This window comes from Lagenorhynchus albirostris, chromosome 6 (assembly GCF_949774975.1).
Source record: "Lagenorhynchus albirostris chromosome 6, mLagAlb1.1, whole genome shotgun sequence".
Taxonomy (NCBI): Eukaryota; Metazoa; Chordata; class Mammalia; order Artiodactyla; family Delphinidae; genus Lagenorhynchus; species Lagenorhynchus albirostris.
The window spans coordinates 9465647-9488713 of NC_083100.1; the positions used below are offsets into that span (position 1 = coordinate 9465647).

Here is a 23067-nt window from a genome sequence, read left to right on the forward strand (position 1 = left end):
TGGGTTTTTCTTGGACCATTTACATAGTCCCTGCTGGCACGGATATTTAATATCTCCGTAAAACCTTAAGATGCCCTGGAGTAGACACATGGGTGTTGTAACTTATATTAATTATATTAGTATATACAAGTGGTCTTGAAAAGTTTAATGTAACTTAAAGTTCAAAATGGAAAGTAATTGTTTAAATCAATTATGTGATGAATCAGTTGTTCGAAACTTCTAGATAAGATCAGTTGTATTAACACTTCGACTACTCCTCCTGCCCTTCTTTTTTCCTTAGCTCTCTTAGAGGCCAGGGGTCTTCCTCCTCACCTGTTTGGTCCTCTTGGTCCTCGGATGTCACAACTTTTCCATAGAACAATTGGAAGCGGAGCTAGTAAGTGAATACTTTTAAATTTGTCCTCCCCTCAGAACTCTTAGTAATTAGTTGAGTGCTGTTTCTACTGTTTACCTATTCATGTAAGAGAGTTTTCACATAAGGAAGTTTTCATGAACTTTAACCTGTTTTAAAAAACAGTTTCTGCACATTCTTGCCTTAAATAATAGCAACTCTTCAAGATTTTCTCCTTTTATTTTTAATTACTGAATTGGAGCCATTAGAAAACCATCCAACGTTTACAACAAGATTGACCCTTCATTTTGTTTGTTTTTGAACTGTAGAAGAGTACAGGATCTCAGGTGATTACATTATTATAGCATCTGATTGCATGCTTTGCACAGATTTGTGTCTTGAGATTTTTATGGTATAATAAAATTTAACCCATTAGGCAGTTGATTATAAAATGAGCCTGAGAGGAAAGATTTCTCAGCAGAATTACCAGTAACTAGACTCATTTAATCAAATTAATATAACCCAGAGATCTTATCATATATGCTAGATATAAGAGTGATTGTTTAAGTCTCAGTTTGTAACTAAGAATATGATTTTGCATAATCACAAATTCAGTTAAATTCTGTCTGGTATAGAATATTACCTTTAGCTTCCTTAAGCAATAAAATTTACATTTAAGCATTTTTAAAAATTGAAGTATAGTTGATTTACAATGTTGTGTTAATTTCTGCTGTGCAACAGAGTGACTCAGTTTTATATATATATACACACACACACATTCTTTTTTACTTCATCAATAATATTTCCATAGAATCAGTAGGCTATTTGCAGACTTCAGTCTTGATTCATTTCAAAATTTCTGAAGTGTTACCGAAGGTTGTTAACTCTGACCTTACAAATAAATTTGTACTTGTATAATTTTCCATTAAACATTCTAAGTTTAAAAAAAAATAATGCAATGTGTGTACATGTGCTCATATTATGTGTACTTGTACTTGAGGATTTTAAGAAGCAGCGGGTATTTTATTTTTAATTTTTGAATTTTATTTTATTTTTTTATACAGCAGGTTCTTATTAGTTATCCATTCTATACATGTTAGTGTATATACGTCAATCCCAATCTCCCAATCCGTCCCACCCCCACCCCCCGCCACTTCCCCTGCTTGGTGTCCATACGTTTGTTCTCTACATCTGTATCTCTATTTCTGCCCTGCAAACCAGTTCATCTGTACCTGTACCATTTTTCTAGGTTCCACATATATGCGTTAATACACGATATTTGTTTTGCTTTTTCTGATTTACTTCACTCTGTATGACAGTCTCTAGATCCATTCACGTCTCTACAAATGACCCCAATTTCGTTCCTTTTTATGGCTGAGTAATATTCCATTGTATATATGTACCACATTTTCTTTATCCATTCATCTGTCAATGGGCATTTAGGTTGCTTCCATGACCTGGCTATTGTAAATAGTGCTGCAATGAACATTGGGGTGCATGTGTTTCTTTGAATTATGGTTTTCTCTGGGTATATGCCCAGTAGTGGGATCGCTGGGTCATATGATAATTCTATTTTTTTTGTTGTTGTTGTTTTTATTTGCGGTACGCGGGCCTCTCACTGTTGCGGCCTCTCCCGTTGCGGAGCACAGGCTCCAGACACGCAGGCTCAGTGGCCATGGCTCACAGGCCCAGCCGCTCCATGGCATGTGGGATCTTCCCGGACCAGGGCACGAACCCGTGTCCCCTGCATCGGCAGGTGGACTCTCAACCATTGCGCAACCAGGGAAGCCCTATTTTTCGTTTTTTAAGGAACCTCCATACTGTTCTCCATAGTGGCTGTATCAATTTACATTCCCACCAACAGTGTAAGAGGGTTCCCTTTTCTCCACACCCTCTCCAGCATTTGTTGTTTGTGTATTTTCTGATGATGCCCATTCTGACTGGTGTGAGGTGATACCTCATTGTAGTTTTGATTTGCATTTCTCTAATAACTCGTGATGTTGAGCACCTTTTCATGTGCTTCTTGGCCATCTGTATGTCTTCTTTGGAGAAATGTCTATTTGGGTCTTCTGCCCATTTTTGGATTGGGTTGTTTGTTTTTTTAATATTGAGCTTCATGAGCTGTTTATATTTTTGGAGATTAATCCTTTGTCCGTTGATTCGTTTGCAAATATTTTCTCCCATTCTGAGGCAGCTGGTGTTTTTGTTTTTGTTTTGTTTTGCTTTGCTTTTGCTGCCCTGATACTCATCTCTCAAATAACATAGCCTCCTGCAAAGTTCTCGAGAACCCTTGAGTCTGGATTTTTATTCAGTGTTGTTTATTAGGCACTGGGATGTACAGAGTCATGAATAGGATAATAAGCAGAGTTGTTTCCCACGTGGAAGCTTCCCTGTTAGAGAGTGACCCTGGCAATAAACAATTACTATATAGTAAAATTTCAGGTCGTGTCAATGCAGTGAAGGAAAACAAAACAGAGTTAGGAAGGCGTTTGTTGGTGTGATGATAGGCTGGTTAAAGAAACCTTTTCTGAGGTGATTTTGTGGAGAACAAAATGGAGTGAGAAAACCAGCTCTGCAGGGATCTGAGGGAAAAAGGAAGTGCAAGGCCGCAGGTGGAAATGAGTTTGGCATGCTCATGAGACAGCAGGAGGGGCCTATGGAAAGTGAAAGGAGAGTGGTAGAAGATGAAATCTGAGAGGTGTAGGTGCTTGCCAGGTCATGTTGGACCTTTGCAGGCCAGCAGCAAGTGTGGGATTTAAACTAAGGGTAATCAGGATTTATCTGTATTATGAAAAAGATCAAGCATACACAAAAGTTGAGAGTATTATTAGTAGTATAATAACATCCATGAACCCATCAACAATTATCGATCCACATGACCTGACCATTGTTTCATTTATATCCTCGGTTGTTCTCCCCACTCCCAAGTTTATTTTTTTAACTTTTTCCATTTGCATATATTTGAATTTATATCTGTAAAAATAAGGACATAACCACAGTACTGTCTAAAAAAGTTTATATTAAGAAAATCCTTAGTAAGTATCTAGAATTCAAATGTTCCAGTCCTCACATAAATACATTTTAAAAACTTTAATTTAACTGATGGCAAAGTATAGATCATATTTTTAATGTGTGTACTTTTTTATTTTTTAAGAGAAATTTGATTTCATTTATTTTTCCACTTCATTTATTTTGGGGGAGAAGGCTGGGAAGAAAAATTGTTTCAGAGCTACCCAAGAATATTAGCATTAAACATCGGAAATCCATATTAAGGCTTGACTATTGCACATGAAATGAATATAAACGATAGACTAGAACCAGAGTAGAAAACAGTGACACACCCCCATTCCCATGACCCAGCTTCAGCAGTGCCTGCTTCATGGCCAGTCTGTCTTTACACCCACCAACATCCCTCCTCTTGTATTAATTTGAAATGAATCCCAGACATTATATAATTTTATCTATAAATATTTCATCATGTAGCTCAAGATAATGTCCCTTAAAACACACATACACATGCATGCGTACATCCACATTACTATTATTATATCTGAAGAAGAAACCAGTAATTCCTTATTGATAGATACCCATTCAGTCAGATTTCCATTGCTCAAATGGAAAAGTTAAAAAAAAAAAAGTAAACTTCTTGTTAAACAGGTAGTTGGATCTAGAGGCTTTTTCAGGTTCAAGTTTGGTTCTTTATTTTCTTCCTCTGGTGAGGAAAGACTATGCAAAAGTGGTAGTGTTTTCTAATATTAGGAAGCCCACAAAGTCTAGACAACAGGGATTAAAAATGAAAGCATTTCATATCTAATGATCAGTCTTCATTTATTAGAAGTAAAAGAAGTAATTTAGTTGAAATATATAAAGAATATCTCTCCCTTCTATTTGGTTACCCAGGAGAATAGTTGGTATAGGAAAAATATTTCCTACCCTTTATTTACCAGTTTTGCATCCTTCAAAGTGCTGTTGTTTTTGTTTTAAGTATCATTGTCAATTGGGTTGAGATGTGTTTTAGCCATTTCATTGATTTTCACTGATGATGAAATTGTCTAGTCGTCATCTGATATTTCTGATGTGATCTCAGTAGTTTTTGATGCCCTCTTTGCTTTCTGATGAGCCAAGTTGAACACCCCCCACCTGAAATCAGGCATTGCCTCAGAGAGCCCTGGTTTTCTTTATAGGAAATGATATTTAGATTCCACAGTCTGGGCTGTTGGCGTATTTGCTACTGGGTTGATAATTGTTGTTAGACACTTTTAATGGACAAAAGTAGGAAATAATTGTATTTAATCTTTTAAGATTAAAAATCATGGGTTCATACTGATACTGCCAATTCACATTCAGGACTGCAGGGGTTTTATTTATCTTGTGTCTTTCCCTCGTGCCAAAAGTTTCAGTTCCCAGTGATAACATAGTCATTTATTTGCTTTATCCTACAGTACAAAATTCCAACCTAACACCAAAAATAGAATTATTGAGAAAATTTTAATTTTGTAACAGTTCTTTTTTTGTTCTTGGAATATATCTCACTTTGTGGTCATTTTTTTGTGTTTTAGAGTCACTTGAAATAATTCTTTACATTCATGCCACCAGGGTGGTTTAGCACATTTGCTTTATTTTGCTTTTGATTTTTAGGGATTGACTTTAAAATGTAGTCTTGCTTTCATAATTTGTTATATTTACATGGTTCCTGAAGTCAAATCTACAAATTTTTAAAAGTCTTATCTTTTGCTATCCCTTTAGCCTGTTTCCTCCTCCCACACAAATAACCTTTGTAAGTTTGTGGCCTGTCCTTTTGTTATTTATTTAAGAAAACAAAAACAAATCCGTATTATCTACTTCACACACACTGACTTTCTTAGATAAGAGTATAAATTTTACATACTTTGCCTTGCTTTTAACAGTATGTTTTGGTGTTCACTTATCATGGCTGCTGTGCACGTCACGCACATGCTCAGAGAGAGAGAGAGAAAGAGAGATTTCCCCATTCCTTTTGTAAAGCTGCCACAGTGCTGCAGTGTGTGGATGTACGGTTTATTTTGCCAGTCTCCTGTTGGACATTTGGGTTAGTTCCAGTCTTGGTTGTGTTGCAGTGAAATACAGCTTTCCTGTTTTTACCTGTGTTACCTTCAGGATAGATTTCTAGAAGGGAAATTGCTGTGTAAAGGGTAAATGTGTACAACATTTTGGCAGATGTTGTAAATCAGCCTCTTTTGGAGATTATAATGCGTATCCTTGGCTTATTATATATAGCCTACCATATAGTAATACGTTATCATATCCCAAACAGTGCAACCACCTTACAGCAATTTAACTCTTTTTCTCCTGCCATCCTTTATGCTGTTATTTAGTTTTACTTACACATGTGCTATAAACACAAAAAGACAATTGTTGTTTTAGAACATCCATATTCTTTTATTTTTGCCCACATATATACCATTTCCAGTGTTCTTAATTCTTTCCTAAAGTCCCTTTCTTCTATCAGGATTGTTTCCCTTCAGCCTAAAGAACTTTTTTTATGCAGTGAGTGACTGCTAGTAATGATTTCTCTCTGCTTTTGTTGGAGAAATCCTTGATTTGCCTTAATTTTTTTTTAACATCTTTATTGGAGTGTAATTGCTTTACAGTGTTGCGTTAGTTTCTGCTGTATAACAGAGTGAATCAGCTATATGTATACATATATCCCCATATCCCCTCCCTCTTGCGTCTCCCTCCCACCCTCCCTGTCCCACCCCTCTAGGTGGTCACAAAGCACCGTGCTGTTGTCCCTGTGAGCTTATGTCCCTGTGCTATGCGGCTGCTTCCCACTAGCTAGCTATTTTACATTTGGTAGTGTGTATATGTCAATGCCACTCTCACTTCCTCCCAAGTCCGTTCTCTATGTCTGCATCTTGTTCCTGTTCTGCCCCTAGGTTCTTCAGAACCATTTTTTTTAAAGGTTCCATATATATGTGTTATGCCTTAATTTTTAAAAGGTAATTTCCCCAGGTATAAAATCTCATATTAGTACTTTGTAGTGCTCTTCTGGTTTCCATAGTTGCTGTTTAAAAGTCTTACTGTTACCCTTCCAAGGCAGTTCTTTTCTCCCAGCTTCTTTTAAGATCTGCTTTTTCAAACCATTATTAATTTTTAATAATTTGACTATATTAGGCCTGTGTGACATTTTCTTCCATTTTTAAGTTGCTCAGGTTCCACCGAGCTTTTGAATCTCTGAGTCGATAACTTTCATCAGCTTTGGAAGATTGTTGGCCGTTATGTCTTCATATATTGTTTCACTTATCTCATCATCTCTTCAAATATTCTCCTTCCTTTTCTTCTGGGAGTATCAAGATTGTACGTGTTCAGACTTTGGACTTGATCTACCATGTCTCTCTAGCTCTGTTTTTGTTTTTGTTTTTGTTTTTCCCAGGTTTTTCTTTTCCCCCCAGTTTGAAAACTTTCTGTTGACCGTATTTTAAATTCACTAATTCTTTTTTCTGCTGTCTTCTTCAGTATTTGGTTAAACTCATCAATGAATTTTAAATTTCAGATACTCTGTTTTCCAGTTCTAGACAGTTCTTTGATTTTTAAAAATAGATTAAAATTCTCTGTTGAAATTCTTTTTTTCCTTTAAATTTATTTATTTATATTTTTATTTATTTATTTATGGCTGCATTGGGTCTTCGTTGCTGCACGAGGGCTTTCTCTAGTTGCCGTGAGCAGGGGCTACTCCTTGTTGCAGTGCACAGGCTTCTCATTGAGGTGGTTTCTCTTGTTGCAGAGCACGGGCTCTAGGTGTGCGGGCTCAGTAGTTGTGGCACGTGGGCTCAGTAGTTGTGGCTTGCGTTCTCTAGAACACAGGCTCAGCAGTTGTGGCGCACGAGCCTAGCTGCTCTGCGGCATGTGGGATCTTCCTGGACCAGGGATTGAACCTGTGTCCCCTGCATTGGTAGGTAGATTCTTAACCACTGCACCGCCAGGGAAGTCCCACTGTTGAAATTCTTTACATTCTTACCCGTTTTGTCCATCCATGCTTATATTTTCAATTTATTAATCATAGTTATAGAATACTTACTTTATAATTTCTAGGGGTGTTAGTCTGCTTCTATTGTCTTTTTTCCCCTTTTGATTGTTAGTCACATATTCCTCTGCCTCTTCATATGTCTGATAATTGATTATGTGAACGGAAGAGACCCCAAGTGATGTTTTCCAGCAGTGAGTGTTTTCTCTTTTTCTGTGTTAAAGGGTCAGAAGCTGATCACTTTGCTCTAGTCAGGGCTTTAGCTTGTTTTGACCGAGTTATTTTTTTATGACTCATTTCACCTCTAGCTCATCCGTGTTTCTCTGTTGTGACCCTACCAGGGTTTTTTTGTGTGTTTGTTTTTGTTTGTTTTGAATTTGGCTGCACTGTGCGGCTTGTGGGATCTTAGTTCCCCAACCAGGGATTGAACCCAGGCCCTTGGCAGAGGAAGCTCAGAGTCCTAACCACTGGACCACCAGGGAACAGTTTCCCAGGGTTTTTTTTGATTGAGAACCTTGCAAGTTCCACTTTCTATTCTTTATGCAGTTTCACAGTGTGGCAGATGTCTGAAGGCAGGGCACTGGCTGTGTATGGGTCAGGCCTCCTTCCTCTGTGGGGACTTTGTCCTCTGAGCACCCTGAGACTGCAGGAGTTTTCACTGTGTCTTACCAAAACTTCTGACTCAACCCCCATCCCTCTTCACAGCCTCGGAACTCAGCAAATGTCCAGTGGGGTCGATTCAATTGAACACATCAGCCTCCTGTGATTCCCTGAAAGGCTGTGGGTTCTCTTTCTCTCTGTATCAGCAGTTGGCAAACTACTGCCCAAGGGCCAAATCGGCCTCCTCTTTGTTTTGATATAGCCTGTGAACTAAAAGTGATGTTTACTTTTTAAATGGCTGAAAAAGTTTAAAAATTGTTTTGTGACTTGAAAATTAAATGAAATTCAAATTTCAGTGTCTGAAAATGAAGCTTGATTGGAATATAGCCATGCTCGGATTATGTATTGGCTATGTGTGCTTTTGTGCCACAGTGCCAGGGTCGAGTAGTGGCAGCAGTGACCTTGTGGTCTGCAGAACCCAAAATATTTACTCTCTGGCTCTTTGTAGAAGATGTTTGCCTACCAACCCCTGATGTATGATAGTGGTTTTCAGAGTGTGGCCTGTAAATTCCAAGCTAGTTCCTGAGATCCTTACATTGAATTCATAAGGCCAAGAGATAATAACTACTAAGGTCTTTCCTTTTCTACTTTGTTCATGTTTGAACTAAAAGTGCAAAAGCTGTTGTGGGTGTAAAACTGCTGGTGCCTTAATTAGAGTCAAGGCAGTGGCACCAGACTACTGGCAGGTATTTTATTTTTCAGTGTCACATGGTCCTAGTAAAAAACTCCATGTTTACATAAGGATGCGCTTCCAAAACACAGTCATTAATTTTGTCTTTACTAACGCGTCCATGTCTTTTAAATAGTCTTTGTGGCAGAGTAGGCCCGTTTTTCCACACGCTTAGTCTCTCGTAAGCTAGTTTCTCGGCTTGGAAGAGGGAGCAGGGGTGAGCGCACAGCTCTCTCGTTCAGCCTCACGCTCAGGCCGTTTGCAACGACAGCAGCAAAACAGTGCTACTCGCCACTGTATCTTGTTGCTGTTGTTTTGGAAAATTGTGATCTTTTTCACAAGTTTTTGTTTAATATGTAACGCATTAACCAAGTATTTCAAAATGTTTCTCTTTTAGTTCCAGACACATTTTATAAATAACAGTAGATCTAAACCACACACACGGGGTCTCGGTAATTTTCAGGAGTATAAAATTACCCTTAAAACCAAAACTGACTGATCTGTATGAGGTGGTTTCTCTTCACATGTCAGAGGAAAATAATGGCAGTGACTTTTTGTTGTCATTTGGCCTAAGGTCCTTTTAGGGACATCCCAGAAGTCCAGTGGTATTCATGGTGATTTGTTTGAGCATGCTGAAATGATCCATGTGCTTAGACCTGCCAGCCTCAGTGTTGATAGAGCATCCAACGACTTGCGTCAGTTTTTCCTATTTTTGGTGGTTGTTATTAGGGTATACTGTTTGAACTATTTCATTCTTTAAAAACAAATCTAGAAGCAGCTGAAGATTCTTTTGTTTTCATAGTTACTTTCCCTTCATTTTGTTCTTCCTTCCACATTATTTCAACCCAAAAATGTTAAGCCTGCCCTAACTGGAACTGATAGTATTTAGTTTGTAAACTTTAAAGATGCTGTCCCTTTGAACTTGAATGTCTTGCAGTGTATTTTTGGACAGACTCTTAATTATGGTAAAGGGAGTTAGGCAGTGATAGTTATGCAGTTCATTAGCCACAGTCTTAAATAATAGAGAAAACAGACCTTGTCAGGATTATTGTGTATCCCTTTGAAAGGTTTATGCCCTCCCAGAAGATCATTGATGCTTCATAGGGAAAAAACTTTTTGATGTTCATATGAATTCCACATTCATTGACAGTTTCCAAACATATATCATTTCTAAGCATTTCAGTACTTAATGGAAAAAATCCAAACAATACAAACAATAAACTGAAAAGGTCTCGGAAGGGAAAGGACTTGAAAGTAATCTCAGGTATAAGTTTATACGCATTAATGGAGTTGATCATGGTTACAAGGAGGGTGTCCAGGAAAATTTGAAACACATTTGTAGACTTTATTTTTGAGTGTCTTACTCGGTTTATTGATAACTTATTTATTGTGGTAGTTGAGCCTTAGCATTTTTCAAATGTTTGGGCGATGGAATTGACCCTTAAAAGTAGAAGTACTCTAAAGCACTATGATAGCAGCATCTGCACATGAAATGAGAGGAGGTGAAAAGGCCAGTCTTTTGCTGTTTTTAGAAAATATTTCATTCTTTTCATTCCCTTTTGTTAGATGCATTGTTCTGTTTGTCTATCTCCTTGCCCTTTTCACTGTTACTTGGATTCCGTTTATTCTGATGGAGGTATTTAGAGGTATATAACATTTCCTTTGATGCCTGGGCATCATTGTTTGACAGGTTTTTATTATTGCAGAAGGCTTTCTGCTCACTAGATATACATATTTTTGAAAGCATGTATGTTAAAGGTAGCAGTTCGTATTAGTCTTAAGGATATTAATTTTTGTTTCAGCTGTTAAATACCAATCAACTTCTCTCATTTAAAAAGATAAAACTTAAAAGAGAAAAATATAAATAACTGTGACATTACTTTAAATTACCTGGATTTACTCTGCCATAGTTACGTCTTGGGTAATCAGCAGCCTGTCTTAACACTGGTATAGACCTAGCCTTTAATTGGGATCCAAAGAAGAAAAGCAGCCAGCATGTGAAGTCACACTTAACACCTAGTAATAATATTAAGTGTTTAAAAATAATGATTTTTTTCTTTTTTCCATGTGAAGGTTCTAAGGCCCAGCAGCTTCTGCAAGGACTACAAGCAAGCGATGAAAGCCAGCAACTCCAGGCAGTTATTGAGATGTGTCAGTTATTGGTCATGGGAAATGAGGAGACACTGGGAGGGTTTCCTGTCAAGAGTGTAGTTCCAGCTTTGGTAAGAGAGTCTTCCCCTCGTTTTATCCCAGTCGTCCTCTGAATGCTGCCCATATTTTTTTTTTTTACTAAAAAACATTATTGTCATTAAGAATTTTAAAATAGGATAGAACTAAGAGATAGTAGAGTGTGGCTTAGTGCTTTTATTTCATGCTTTATAGAGATTGTGTGTGACTGTTAATGATGAATGAGTAAAATTTCTAAACTATTTCTTTTTTTTTTATAAATTTATTTTTTATTTTTATTTTATTTTTGGCTGCGTTGGGTCTTCGTTGCTGTGCACAGGCTTTCTGTAGTTTCGGCGAGCGGGGGCTGCTCTTCGTTGCAGTGCACGGGCTTCTCCTTGCGGTGGCTTCTGTTGCAGAGCATGGGCTCTAGGCGCGCAGGCTTCAGTAGTTGTGGCACGTGGGCTCAGTAGTTGTGGCACACGGGCTGAGTTGCTCCACAGCATGTGGGGTCTTCCCGGACCAGGGCTCGAACCTGTGTCCCCTGCATTGGCAGGCGAGTTCTAACCACAGTGCCACCAGGGAAGCCCTAAACCATTTCTTGATGAATAGTTATGCTATCTTTGATACTTCAATGACTACGTGGTTTTAAATTTTAAGTTGTTAGCCCCATCAGGTGATACCTTGATGTACTATGCCAAAACTTATATGCTTTTTTCTTTTAAATTGGTGATTCACAGGACAGTAACAAGCAGCTCACTTGTGGGTTCTCTTTGTGGGCCATCAAGGTTTCATGCTTGATAGCAGTGTGCATGGCAGAGCAGTCAAGCCAGAACACCACATGGATCCTCCAGCTAAAAAAAAGGTTTTATGTTGAGCAAAAACAAAAGAAACAAAACAGTACTCAACAGTACAAAAACAATTTTTTAAATCTTAATGATATTTCAACACAGTTGTGAGTTGATATTTAGAATTTATTAATATCTTAATCGCTTAAGCTTTTTAATGTGAAAACAACAGGAAGAGAAATTGCCGTTACTAAATGTAGGCCCTTGAGCATAATACATCTTTCAGATAGTGGCTTGGTAATTTTCTCAGTGCTAGATTAAAGAAATAGGGTATAAGTTAAGATTAAAATTAAGTCTGAATGAAATAGTAACAAAAGACTAACATAAGCATGAATATACATTCATAGTATATTTTACTTTGGAAGCTAAATGTCATTCAAGTCTTTGTTTACACATCTAGTAAAGTTGACAAAAATGAAACTGTGATTGGAGTATCAGATTGTCTCATTTGATCACGTTATCACATTACGGAGAGAACTGAGTGAAGACCAGTCAAATACAAGATGACATAGTCTTTATTCGGCCTGTTCTTATTTGTTGGATGGCTCTGCTCTGGCAGGAAGTGATAAAGGATAGAGCAGTCTCTTTACCTTCTGCCATGCAGACCTCCTGGTAACAAAAGCTAGCTCTCAAGTCTTACCAGTTCCACTCTACAGGTTCGCATATTAATTTTTTAATGTTTCATGAAAGCAGTATTAGCCTTTGTACTCTGACATTTACCTATGTTTATATTCATGCTCAAATTATTGATTTCTTCAATAGCTGGCTTTTATGACCTGAATTAAACTTCCTTGTTTGTTTTTGTTCATTTAAAAATAAATAGTAACAAAGGACTAGGTTTACCATGTACTTATCTCTGTTAAACTGCAGTTTTTATTGGTTAAATAAAGAAGTTGTTAAATCTAGGCAGAAACATTAGCATAATCCAATTTTCTTAATTTGCTGGTTGTATTGATTAGATTTAAGTACTTGGCAGACCTGCACAAGTCAGCTCATGCTGTTAATAATGAATTGTCCAGATTTATCTTTCATCACAGTTGAATATTATAAATATATATCCATCAATCACCATACACCTGTGTGACCATAAACAGTCATTTTTGGTGAAGAATCTGTTTACAGCAGTTCTTCCCAAATGTGGTATTACAAGGTTCATGCCACCTTAAAGAATTGGAGAACTTATTACTTTTTCTGTTAGCATAACAACCACTTTAATTTAGAGTAGGTGTTTTATAAGTGACTGTTTTGTAGGTGATTTGAGACAGAGTGTGCACGCTTGTGCATGTGTGTGTGTGTGTTTATGTTGTGTGTTTAACAAAAACAGTTATCAAGATCTCTGGTGTATAGATATATTTTACCAAGCATAATTCAGAGCTGAGAAGACATTCATATTAAATGAATATTGCATTAGGATATCTGATGTCTGACGTACATTTAATTGAAAGGTACTTTACAGCTTAAATTCAATGCATTTAAAATTTCCATTGAACTAGAAGACAGTGAATGATTGTCTCTTTCCCCAGGTAGGAAATTTCTTTGGTAGCTTTGGCTGCTTCAGGAAGATGGAGTGTATATCTGTAGTAGTTTTGCATCCCCTCCTTTGAAAAACATGGTTAAAATCTGCTTAAGGTGTTTCCCACAAGAAAAACTAAAATAAAATCAGATGTTTAGACTAACTCATGCATCTGTAAAATAATTATATTACTTTGAGTTTTAATTAGCGCATAATTCATTTTTGATGTGATCAATATCGTGTTTAAATCCTATACTACTGTGTACTTTACAGCTGAGTTAAATGGTGCTTCGCTCAACTTTTAGAGAAGCTAATTTACAAGAGTTTAAGCTATGATATTGAATCTGTACTGATAGTTGTTAATTTAACAAATGTCAGTGCATTGCTGGTCTGTTTACTTATGTATAGAACTTATTGACACCTGTTAAGCCCTCAGTGACACGTTAATGAGCTTCTGAATGGGGGAATAGAGGCACCAGGAGGGTTGGTTGTAAGCAGCAGGCAGGCTTTGCTTTTGACCTGGATCATTGATGATGATTATTCCAAGTCAGTGCTTCAGTGTATGTGTCATGCCCTCCTAAGCATAATCATTTCTTGTGTATGCATGCTAGGTTTTAACTTGGTATTATTTTTGTATGGTAAAATTCTTGGATCATATAGTTCTATTTCAGTTGAAGTAGAAGAAATACTTCTAGGACTTCTAAGAATATAGCTTCTAATACTTTGTTATAATCTTTTTAAACAGATAACATTACTGCAGATGGAGCATAATTTTGATATTGTAAGTATGTACTGTGTTTTTAAAAACCACTCCAAATTTAAATTTTGAGTTTTTATTGAGTAAAAATGACTTCTTTTCTAGATGAACCATGCTTGTCGAGCCTTAACATACATGATGGAAGCACTTCCTCGATCATCCGCTGTTGTAGTAGATGCAATTCCTGTCTTTTTAGAAAAGGTAATCCTACTTTTGCCCAACTTGTTCGAAAGCAGGCATGGGGAATCAAGTTGAGAACTCTTGACTGTTGAATTCTAAAGTAGTATATCAAATTGTGAGGCCACATTAAAAGACATTTTTTAGCATCCATTATCTAACTAAAGTATATTTTTTAACCAAGGTTCCAGAAAAATGTTTTACGTTTAGCAGAGCGGCAGTTTAAAGTTGATGCTAATAAAGCATTTGTAAAATCAACCCAGTATTATAATTTTTTAATAATAGCAATTACTGCCTTAGTATAAAATCTTTCAGAGAACTTAAAGCAGTTGATTAAAAATAATCTCATTATTTCTAGAAAACATCCCAGTGAGGTTGATAGCTATTTATACCCTCATTTTACAGCTGAGAAGGCTGAGACAAAGTGCCTTGCTCAGGGTCATAGCACAGTAAAATTTGCATTATCTGATAACTTTGGAATATGGTATAAAGTTTAAAACTTGATTTTTAAAATTTGTTGTATAAACCAACCCGTTTATTTTAAATATGAAGATTTAAAGTTATATAATTGAATTTAGTTTATTCTCTATGTGAAACATATTTTTCAATATCTTTAAAGTAGTTGGAAGGAAAAGAAAAGTATTGCCAGTATGTTTGGCTTAAGCGCATACATCACTGGTTTCTTATGGTGGGTTTCAGGTTAGAGGCAGTATAGATTGATGGAAATTAGAGAAAGTGTTGTTTATTCATGCAAAGATGAGCATCGAGTAAAAAACTTGAATGATAACCTTAAGTTTCCTTTGTATATGTTCCCAGCTGCAAGTTATTCAGTGTATTGATGTGGCAGAGCAGGCCTTGACGGCCTTGGAGATGTTATCACGTAGACACAGTAAAGCCATTCTACAGGCGGTAAGTGTTGTTACCGAAGGACTATATTTCATTTAATGTTGGATTTTAGATCCACGTTTGTATTAGTTCCTAGATTGCAGTCTCTATAAGGTACACATGCTGTTTCCAAGTGATGTGCTAGACTTTTAGTAGGCTTTTTTTAAAAATTGCTGATAAAAGGGTATTTCTTGGCTTTAACAGTTTCCTATATTTTAGGGTGGTTTGGCAGACTGCTTGCTGTATCTAGAGTTCTTCAGCATAAATGCCCAACGGAATGCACTAGCAATTGCAGCCAATTGCTGCCAGAGTATCACACCAGATGAATTTCATTTTGTGGCAGATTCCCTCCCGTTGCTAACCCAAAGGCTAACCCACCAGGTAAAACATAAGCCTATTTTATGTATCATAAAACATTTTTATTACATTTTTTTAAATGCTAATTTCAACTAGGACCTTAAATCTTCCAACTAGATATGTAACTTGGAAATGTTCTGATCTGTGTTTTTTCCTGTTACCTAGTCATGTACTCTATATTAGGTTATTTTATGAAATTTCAGTGGATTTACCCAAATGAACAGTACTTCTTCGTTTATGATATCTTCAACTATTTTGACTTTAGGGGTAAATTTATTATTTCAGCAAACACTGAGTGTTTCCTATGTAATATGATCAGAATTTCCTTTTAGAAAGATCACCGTTTCCTGAAACGTATTGGGTTAGGCAGGCAAGACTAGGAGGGTATGGGTTAAGATCAGAAGAGAGATGAGACTATGTATGTGCCAGATAGAAATGAAATAAGAAATGCAGACTGCAGCTGTCTGGGGTTGGAGAAGAACAGGAGCAATTAGTAGATGGAATCAGTGGGCCTGGTGTTGCAGTATGAGAAGCAGAGCTTATAGAGCCCCTGGTGGAGGACAGTTCGTGAGTTAAGCTTCGAGATTTTAGAGAAATTGTATTTTCTTGTAATGTTTCAAAGTGTTGTTATTGCTAAAGAGCTTTTTAGAGATCTGACTTTTAAGTCACCTTTACAAAGTGTGCTTAAAATCTTCTTGGGGAAAATTAGGTACATAAAATATACAGGCATACCTCGGAGATACCGTGGGTTCAGTTCTGACCACTGCAGTAAAGTGAAATATCACAATAAAGCAAGTCACAAGAAGTTTTTGGTTTCCCAGTGCGTATGAAAGTTCTTTTTACACTATAATGTGGTCGCCCCAATCCCCAGGCGACAGACCGGTAGTGGTGGCCTGTGGCCTGTTAGGAACTGGGCCGCACAGCAGGAGGTGAGCAGCGGGTGAGTGAGCGAAGCGTCATCTGTATTTACAGCCGCTCCCCATCGCTCGCAGCACCACCTGAGCTCCACCTCCTGTCAGATCAGTGGTGGCATTAGATTCTCATAGGACCATGAACTGTACTGTGAACTGCGCATGCGAGGGATCTAGATCACGCGCTCCTTATGAGAATTCAATGCCTGTTGACCTGAGGTGGAGCTGAGTCGGTCCCATCACCCCCAGATGGAACCATGTAGTTGCAGGAAAACAAGCTCAGGGCTCCCACTGATTCTGCGTTATGGTGAGTTGTATAATGATTTCATTATATATTACAGTGTAATAATAATAGAAAGAAATAAAGAGCACAGTAAGTGTAATGAGCTTGAATCATCCCGAAACACCGCCCCCCCACCCACCCAAATCTGTGGAAAAATTGTCTTCCATGAAACTGGTCCCTGGTGCCAAAAAGGTTGGGGACCGCTGATGTAGTCTATTAAGTGCGCAATAGCATTGTGTCTAAAAAAAAAAAGTACATACTTTAATTAAGAAATCCTTCATTGTTAAAAAAATGCTAACCATTATTTGATCCTTCAGGGACTCGTAATCTTTTTGCTGGTGGAGGGGGAGAGGGTTTAAAATGTTGGGAGAATTACCACAATGTAATACAGAGACAGGAAGTGAGGGAGTGCTGTTTGACAAATAGTGCCAACAGACTTGGTGGGTGCAGGGCTTCCACAAACCTTCAATTTGTCAAAAATGCAGTATCTGCGAAGTGCACTAAAGTGAAGCACAATAAAATGAGGTATACCTATATTAAATAAGGTGTTTACATAAGATAGGTAAAATAATATTGATTATTGAATCACTGGAGGATTTTGCTTCTAAGATGATCAAGACACAAGTAGTGCCATTCATTTTTTATTTATTTTAAAAAACTTAGCAGGCTGAGATAACCTTTACTTTATGGGGGCTAGAAATGTTCTCTAGTTAGGTGTGAGTTTACCTTATTTTGGAAGTATGGCCCAAGAATCAGAGAAGTTAAATAATGGGTCCTGTTGTTGTAGCATTCTTTCTAGACTTAAATCATGACAGCGAAGGTGTAGGACTTCTATAATACCAGAATTCCTTTCATTTTTACACAGCTAAGCCTAGTTTTTACATCTGAAGCCCATTTATCAATTAGAAAAAACCGAAGTCTATCAAACTATGCCATTAAATTGTTCTTTCTTTTCTTATGAGAGTTATTCCAAATGTTTTCTCATTAAGATCAGTCTAATAGTATTTAGATTGTTTTCATAATGATAGAGCAAATCTATATCAAGTTTTTCTTATTATCAGTAAATCTCTGGCTCACACACATACTTAACTACTTACAACTTTTTAGTGAATGCATGTTTTAAGCACTTCTACTTGTAAGGCTTTTTAGAATGGTAGGATGTTTATTTTTTCTTTATTATAGTTTTTGTTTAGGTATTGAAATTATAGAAGTACAAAAGTTGTTCCCTTTCTTTGTATTTGCTTTTTATATGTTGGGTTCTTAATGGAGGAGAGAGGTTCTATCAGTATGATTCCCTTTGCTTTGAAATCATGACATTACTGATTGTTTGCTTATTAGAGTCACAGCATTTTCAAAGCTCATATCTAGTTAAGCAAGTCTTGAAGAATTTGGGGTTAGGAAGAAGATAAGGGAGTGACGTACGACAGTGAAAATGTTTTATATTAACAAACTTTATTTTCCTTTATTAAAAAGGACAAAAAGTCAGTAGAAAGCACTTGCCTTTGTTTTGCACGTCTAGTGGACAACTTTCAACATGAGGAGGTAAGCGTTTAGTCTTTGTTGGTATTTTCATGAAGTTGTTAAATTGCTGCCTCACGAAGTAACAGTTTTTTCTTTCTTGTGTTTGTGAAGAATTTACTCCAGCAGGTTGCCTCCAAAGATCTGCTAACAAATGTTCAACAACTATTGGTAGTAACTCCACCAATTCTAAGTTCTGGGATGTTTATAATGGTGGTTCGCATGTTTTCTTTGATGTGTTCCAACTGTCCAACTTTAGCTGTTCAACTTATGAAGCAAAGTAAGTGCTATTTTATTATTCTGTTTTATACGGGAAAAACAGCTTGTGTTTGTGTGTGTGTGTGAGTTTAATTTCTGTTAATAAGTAAAGTCAACATAAGCAAGTAGAAATGGCTAATATCACAGGCACTGGATAGTAAAGGAAGAAAAATGTTAATATGTAATAAATTTGTGTTGTGACAATATAGTAATGCTGCCTACATACAATTTTTAAAGTATATAATATATTAAAATTTTACCCGTGGTGTAGGGCTAAAGACCCAAAGTCATTGCTTTCTGTACAGTATCAATTAAGTAATGATGCTTCATTAGGAGAATTCTGAGTTTTATGTTACCAGTAACTGCTTCTCTTTTGCTTATAGGTAGTCCTTTTTTCCCATATTAGATTTTCCAGCAGTTTATGATCCCAGAATGCTTTCTTCCCTCAAAGTGTTGGAACTTATTTACACAGATGAATGTCTCTGATCTTTGCTACTTTAATATTTCTAAGTCTTTCCCAAACTTACATGTGCAGGGTATCGAGTTTTATCACACTGCTATTGCCATTGCCCATTACTCTCTTAAACCTTAGATTTCACAAGTTAATATCAGAAGACATCCGTATGTTGTGATTATTGCTGGTAGAGCGTTGATCACTTTTTTATGAAGCACCTATCATTGTGGTTAATTTCATGTCCATAATTCTAATCTCTGAGGACGTTACCTTGGGAGTCAGTGATGACACTCACTGACAAAACAGTCTTTGTCCCACCACTTCAAACAGTATATTAAGTGGTATAAGAGGACTTTTTTGGGGGCGGATGGAGGGGGGGACTCAGTTTTGTATTTCGCATTACTTATGAATTTTAGCACATGGCACAGAATTTTGTAGAAAAATAGTGTTGCTGAGGTGCTTTATTGAAGAAATTCCTCTTACAGCATTGAGTCTTTTCCTGAACTTAGTATCCCAGAGAACACTGTTTTGCTTATGCCATGAACAAAGTCCTCTCTGCCTAGATAAGCTTGGGAAAGGTTTAACTCTTTTTTTGCGTAGTCATAATGTACTTTGCTTATTAAAATCCCTAGGGCCCCCTTGAATTTTTCCCATTTCTTGAAGTTTGCCTACAGGATTATCTCTTGTTACCGTGTGGCGTGGCACAGCATTTTCCTATATCCTGGTTTGGGAAATTCCTGTCTGACTTTTGTTTGTTTTAACGTTTTGGAATTTTTTTCTTTAGCATGATGAATGTTTTCACCTCTTCTGCATACTTAGGAAGTTTGCCGCATAATCATTCTACTTCAGTAATGCGAACCTCTCTGGTTCTTTCCATTTTGTTGTCATCCTCTGATCTCTTTAAAAAAGAAGAAGTTAATAATGTACCATTGCCATCTATTCATATTTCTTAAGAAAGTTGGCAAAATGACTTTTTCAAGAACTGCTTAAAAATTTTAATCACTGTTTGTGAAGTTTCAGTGAGTCAGAGATTTATCCACACGTCTCTGCCCAAATTAATGGTGAATACTTTCCTTGACAGCAGAACTTACTGATTACTGGCAGAACATTTCAATGAAATGTTTATATTTTGCATATGTGTAGTATTTTATAGATACCAACAGAGACACAGCCCTGTCTTTAGGGCGTAGCTGTTAGAATGACCAAAACCTTTGGAGCCTGGGGGCTTCCTCCACTCACTGTCAGTGTCAGTACACTAAACTAGTTTTCATGCAAATTCTTCCATAAACTGATGTCTTCTGGGGATGGAAGCTTGTGGTAGAGGATATTTTAATGATCTTTAAATTTAGTTGGCATGCTTACTGTCATTTAAGGTAAAGGTTTTCCTGATCACAATATGGTAATTTCAGATGCTTTTAACTGCTGTGTTTTGTTCTGTTGGTCACATGTTTTCAGTATATTTGAATTGAAGACACATATACAAATATACTTGAGTCGAGGATAAAATATGTTTAGTACACTTTTTTGCAAAGCTCCTCAAGGAAAGTAATACAAGATCCCTGAAGTCTCTGCAGTGGATTTGTGATTAGGTGTCTTGCTGGAAGGTTAGGACTCAAACTTTAAGTCCTCAGAAAGAATTTGTTTAAATCTTCATAATTTTTTTAAGGTTTTAATGACAACTCATTTGGATTTTTCACTTTAATTTCTGTGGTATATAGCTGTACAAGAAAATATTTCTAATTGTTTCCCCCCTAGGCAATGATTGCCTTTTAAATATGGCAATATAAGTAGTTTCATAGGGTTTTGCTTTTTGTTGTTGGTTTTACAGACATTGCAGAAACCCTTCACTTTCTCCTGTGTGGTGCCTCCAATGGAAGTTGTCAGGAACAGATTGATCTTGTTCCACGAAGTCCTCAAGAACTGTATGAACTGACATCTCTGATCTGGTAAAGATTGGGCCAGTAATAACTGTGGTTTATATGAGGGTATTTTACTTTAGAAACCTGGTATTTACTGACAGCTCAGGAAGCTACTTATTAAAATAATTGCACCTTTCGTTTTCAGTGAACTTATGCCATGTTTACCAAAAGAAGGCATTTTTGCAGTTGATACCATGCTGAAGAAGGGAAATGCACAGAACACAGATGGTGCGATATGGCAGTGGCGTGATGACCGGGGCCTTTGGCATCCCTATAACAGGATTGACAGCCGGATCATTGAGGTAGTAGTTTCATCGTACCGTTTAAATATGTCTTATTTTGGTGGAGAGTGGGTGTAGGGCTGGAGTGGGGAGGTGGACTTGTGTACTTAAATGTGCTCAATGTTGAATTAACTCAAGATTTTCTCATTTTGTCTCCTGAGAACAAGGTCCTCATTTCTGTTCAGGTCAGAAAACATGGTGTTCTAGTCCTGCTTCTGCTGCTCACTACCTGATTGACTTGGAGCAAGTAATTTAAGATCTTTGTTCCATAGTTTCCTCATTTCTGAAAGGAAACATGAGAGGGAGTTAGGCTACGTGTTTCTAAAAGTCCCTTCTATCTCCTATCCAGAAGAAATCTCTCAAAAGCAAAGATTACATACAAGTAGCTGCTTCTCAGTATTTTTAAAGAGCAAAAATATGGAAACAATCTAAATATATAGCTTTAGATGAATGATTAAGTAAATTGTGAAATATACATAGGTTTGTATGTAATCCAGACCGTAATGAGATAGATTTTAATGACTTAAAATACAATATGCTATAAATGAAAACAAAATGTTCAAAAAAATTATGTGACTGATTCTTGGGAAATCTGCAAAAGAAAAGAAGAATAATGGCAAAGGAAAGAAGCACACTAAAATATTTTGTGATTTTTCTGTGAAGGTTTTTATGTGTGATTTTATTCTTTTTTCCATACTTCTTCATATTAAGTTTGCACAGAAATATTTCAAAAATTTCTCAGGTTAGGAAAATATTTGCCCTAGTTTAGGAAGTGTTGGGTCACTGCATTATCTGAGATGTCAAGCATCATTTACTAATGTTTTCATATATAAGTTACTTTAAGTATTAATATAATTTCTAATTTCAACCTGTGTTATTAGAATTTTTTAGGACATGACACTTAAATAGCCTTTTTTTTCTTTAAGGTCCTTTCCCCTAGTTAGTTTCTAAAAATGAGTTTGTGAAAAACATGTTACAAGATTGGAAGATCTTATGAAAATATCTAAATTCAGAGCTAGCTGTTATGTTATGAGGAAGTTAAAGGCGACTGGTCTTCGTGCATTGTTAGCCTTAGTTTATAAGTAGGTCGTGGTCTCTAACGCTGAGCATTCTTCTTTTTAGCATTTTCCCGATAATGGTATTTTCACTGTTAGTTAACTGTCTTATATTTCCTAAGAGTCCTGTCTTCCATTCAACCAAGGAATTCCATAAGAATGAATGTTTTATCACTTCTTTAGGCTGTCTAAAATCAAGCAAACAGTGTTAATCATATTATCTCATTTGAGATACATACTTTGTAATACTTGCCACCCCTGGGGATTACTTTCTTTAGTTCCAGTTGTGTCCCTTTCAATCTTAGGGCATCATTTAAATGTAAAGTCTTTTTTGTTTCCTAAGGATAATTTTATAGGATCATTTTGTTTAAAGGAGGATTTTGATGGGCTGCTAGGAATCCATGCTGTAAATAACATTTTAACCTAAGAATTAGATACTAAGATTTATGGATAACAATTTTTTTTCTGTCAGCAATGTCTTCAAGGCCTTTTTAACACAAATAGTGTCGTCTTCATGTCAGTGATTCTACATGACTGGATCCTTCATCAGGATTTTACCTGTATTTGTCTCAGGGGACCTGAAAGGTCCTGTAATATATATTTGTGTTTAATTAAAAACGGTTTGTTGAGTGAATGAGTTTTGTCACATCCACACTATTAAAACTTGTATATTCAGTTACTTCATCATCTAAAACCTGATGAAACAAATATGTAAGTTAGCATTTATTGAGGGTTCCCACTGTGTCTTAAGTTGATAAATTTCTCCATGTTTATATTCAAGGTTTCTCTCTCTTTGCTCTCAGGCAGCCCATCAGGTCGGTGAGGATGAGATAAGCTTGTCCACTCTGGGACGAGTTTATACTATTGATTTTAATTCTATGCAGCAAATCAATGAGGACACGGGAACAGCACGTGCCATTCAGAGAAAACCTAACCCCTTAGCCAATACTAACAGTAGTAAGTATCTTTTGAGTTAAAAGTAGTACTGTATTGTCTGTGAGTAGTATTTGCAATAACAGAT

At 36.6% G+C, this 23067-nt stretch overlaps 1 protein-coding gene across 7 annotated transcripts in view; it reads left to right on the plus strand.

Annotated features, from left to right (window-relative positions):
• The window catches only part of TRIP12 (thyroid hormone receptor interactor 12), a 106053-nt gene that overhangs the window by 44290 nt on the left and 38696 nt on the right, over positions 1–23067 (plus strand). For 4 of the 7 annotated variants that reach the window (XM_060151907.1, XM_060151908.1, XM_060151903.1 and 1 more), the window contains 11 exons: positions 281–376; positions 10738–10886; positions 13937–13972; positions 14054–14149; positions 14942–15034; positions 15230–15391; positions 18035–18103; positions 18194–18359; positions 20620–20737; positions 20856–21012; positions 22850–23003. In XM_060151907.1, coding sequence (XP_060007890.1) covers positions 281–376; positions 10738–10886; positions 13937–13972; positions 14054–14149; positions 14942–15034; positions 15230–15391; positions 18035–18103; positions 18194–18359; positions 20620–20737; positions 20856–21012; positions 22850–23003 — 1296 coding nt within the window. The remainder of the gene's footprint in view (positions 1–280; positions 377–10737; positions 10887–13936; positions 13973–14053; positions 14150–14941; positions 15035–15229; positions 15392–18034; positions 18104–18193; positions 18360–20619; positions 20738–20855; positions 21013–22849; positions 23004–23067) is intronic. The other 3 variants (XM_060151910.1, XM_060151909.1, XM_060151904.1) reach the window with 1 other exon arrangement.